Source organism: Sphaeroforma arctica (genome assembly GCF_001186125.1).
Source record: "Sphaeroforma arctica JP610 unplaced genomic scaffold supercont1.7419, whole genome shotgun sequence".
NCBI lineage: Eukaryota > Ichthyosporea > Ichthyophonida > Sphaeroforma > Sphaeroforma arctica.
The window spans coordinates 106-1431 of NW_014033139.1; the positions used below are offsets into that span (position 1 = coordinate 106).

Consider the following 1326-nt stretch of genomic DNA (forward strand, 5'->3'; position numbering starts at 1 on the left):
TGTACATATATACATACACACAAAATCATATAGACACACATACAAATAGACATATATGTATATATATATATTATCATATACACACATATACAAATAGACATATATATATATATATACATAATCCCATTCGCACATATACAAATGTACATATATACATACACACAAATACACATACAACCCCGATTCAGTTCAATTACAATAGACCCACGCACTCGGGCTATCTGTATAGAGGAATGCGTTTAAGACAAACCTGCAGCCCTCTCCGATAGTAGATCGGATGGGTCCCAACATTCGGGTGCTCTGCATAATGTTAAGAACGGGACAGAATTGGCCCTATCGCAGTCGGTCAGGGACAGTCCTAAACGAGCTTACCTCAGGTTCGCCGGCAAACCAAATCATATAGTCGTCATGTGCAGCTCCTAGCGTCACTATCTGTGTTTGGGTTACGTACAAGGCTTCTGCAAACAGATTGGCGGCCTGCATCCAATGGTTGCGCCATTGCACCCCCCCGCCCGCTACCCACGGCGGTCCTAAATGTGTGAATGGGGTGCATGTTCTATAAATAGATGACCCAGAACTATAAATGGATAGGGTGTGCAGTATAAGCATACATATTCAGTTAAAACCCTGCGGACGTACTGGTCGTGAATGCTTGTATACGCCCACGCAACAGTCTATGCATTCTCCCCTTTTGCCCAAAGTGACCCATGAGCGATCTCGCACTCCACAAACACTCGAAGAAGACCAATGACGTGTCATTGAAAATGCCAACGGTTGAGCACTTGACGAGAGGACACACAGGAGATGTGTACGGTTCTAATCACTGTCTGATGTGGACAGGTACTTGTGTGTTTGGATGTGTACGTCTGGGCAAAAGGGGTATTGACCAAATACTACTACACAAGCAAATGTAAAAGTTCGGTATCATGTGGTCACACACCGTAGTAGTACATACAATCGGTTCGCACCTTTCTATCGTCTCTATAAAGAGAGTGACGTCCGTAAGCTCTCTCGAAATAATTATCCAGGCAGCTCACACTCCATCCATCACCAATCACACGCGCACAAACACTCAGCACAGACGGCTGACACTACCTCTTTACTCAATTAAATTGGTTCAACTGCTCAAACACGTGCAAAATTCACCACTCGAAATCTTGCATATATATATAATACATATATATATATACATACATATATATATATATATATATATATATATATATATATATATATATATATATATATATATATATATATATATATATATATATATATATATATATATATATATATATATACTATATATATATATACTATACTATA

General features: G+C 39.0%; 1 protein-coding gene across 1 annotated transcript; it reads right to left on the reverse strand.

Moving 5' to 3' along the window:
* Positions 1 to 333: 333 nt before the first annotated feature.
* SARC_16131 (hypothetical protein) lies at positions 334 to 530 on the reverse strand (the record flags this gene model as incomplete). The annotated part of the gene is made up of 1 exon (XM_014289759.1): positions 334 to 530. A coding segment is annotated over one exon (197 nt), but the record flags the coding sequence as incomplete, so codon positions are not given.
* Between the last annotated feature and the right edge of the window lie 796 nt (positions 531 to 1326).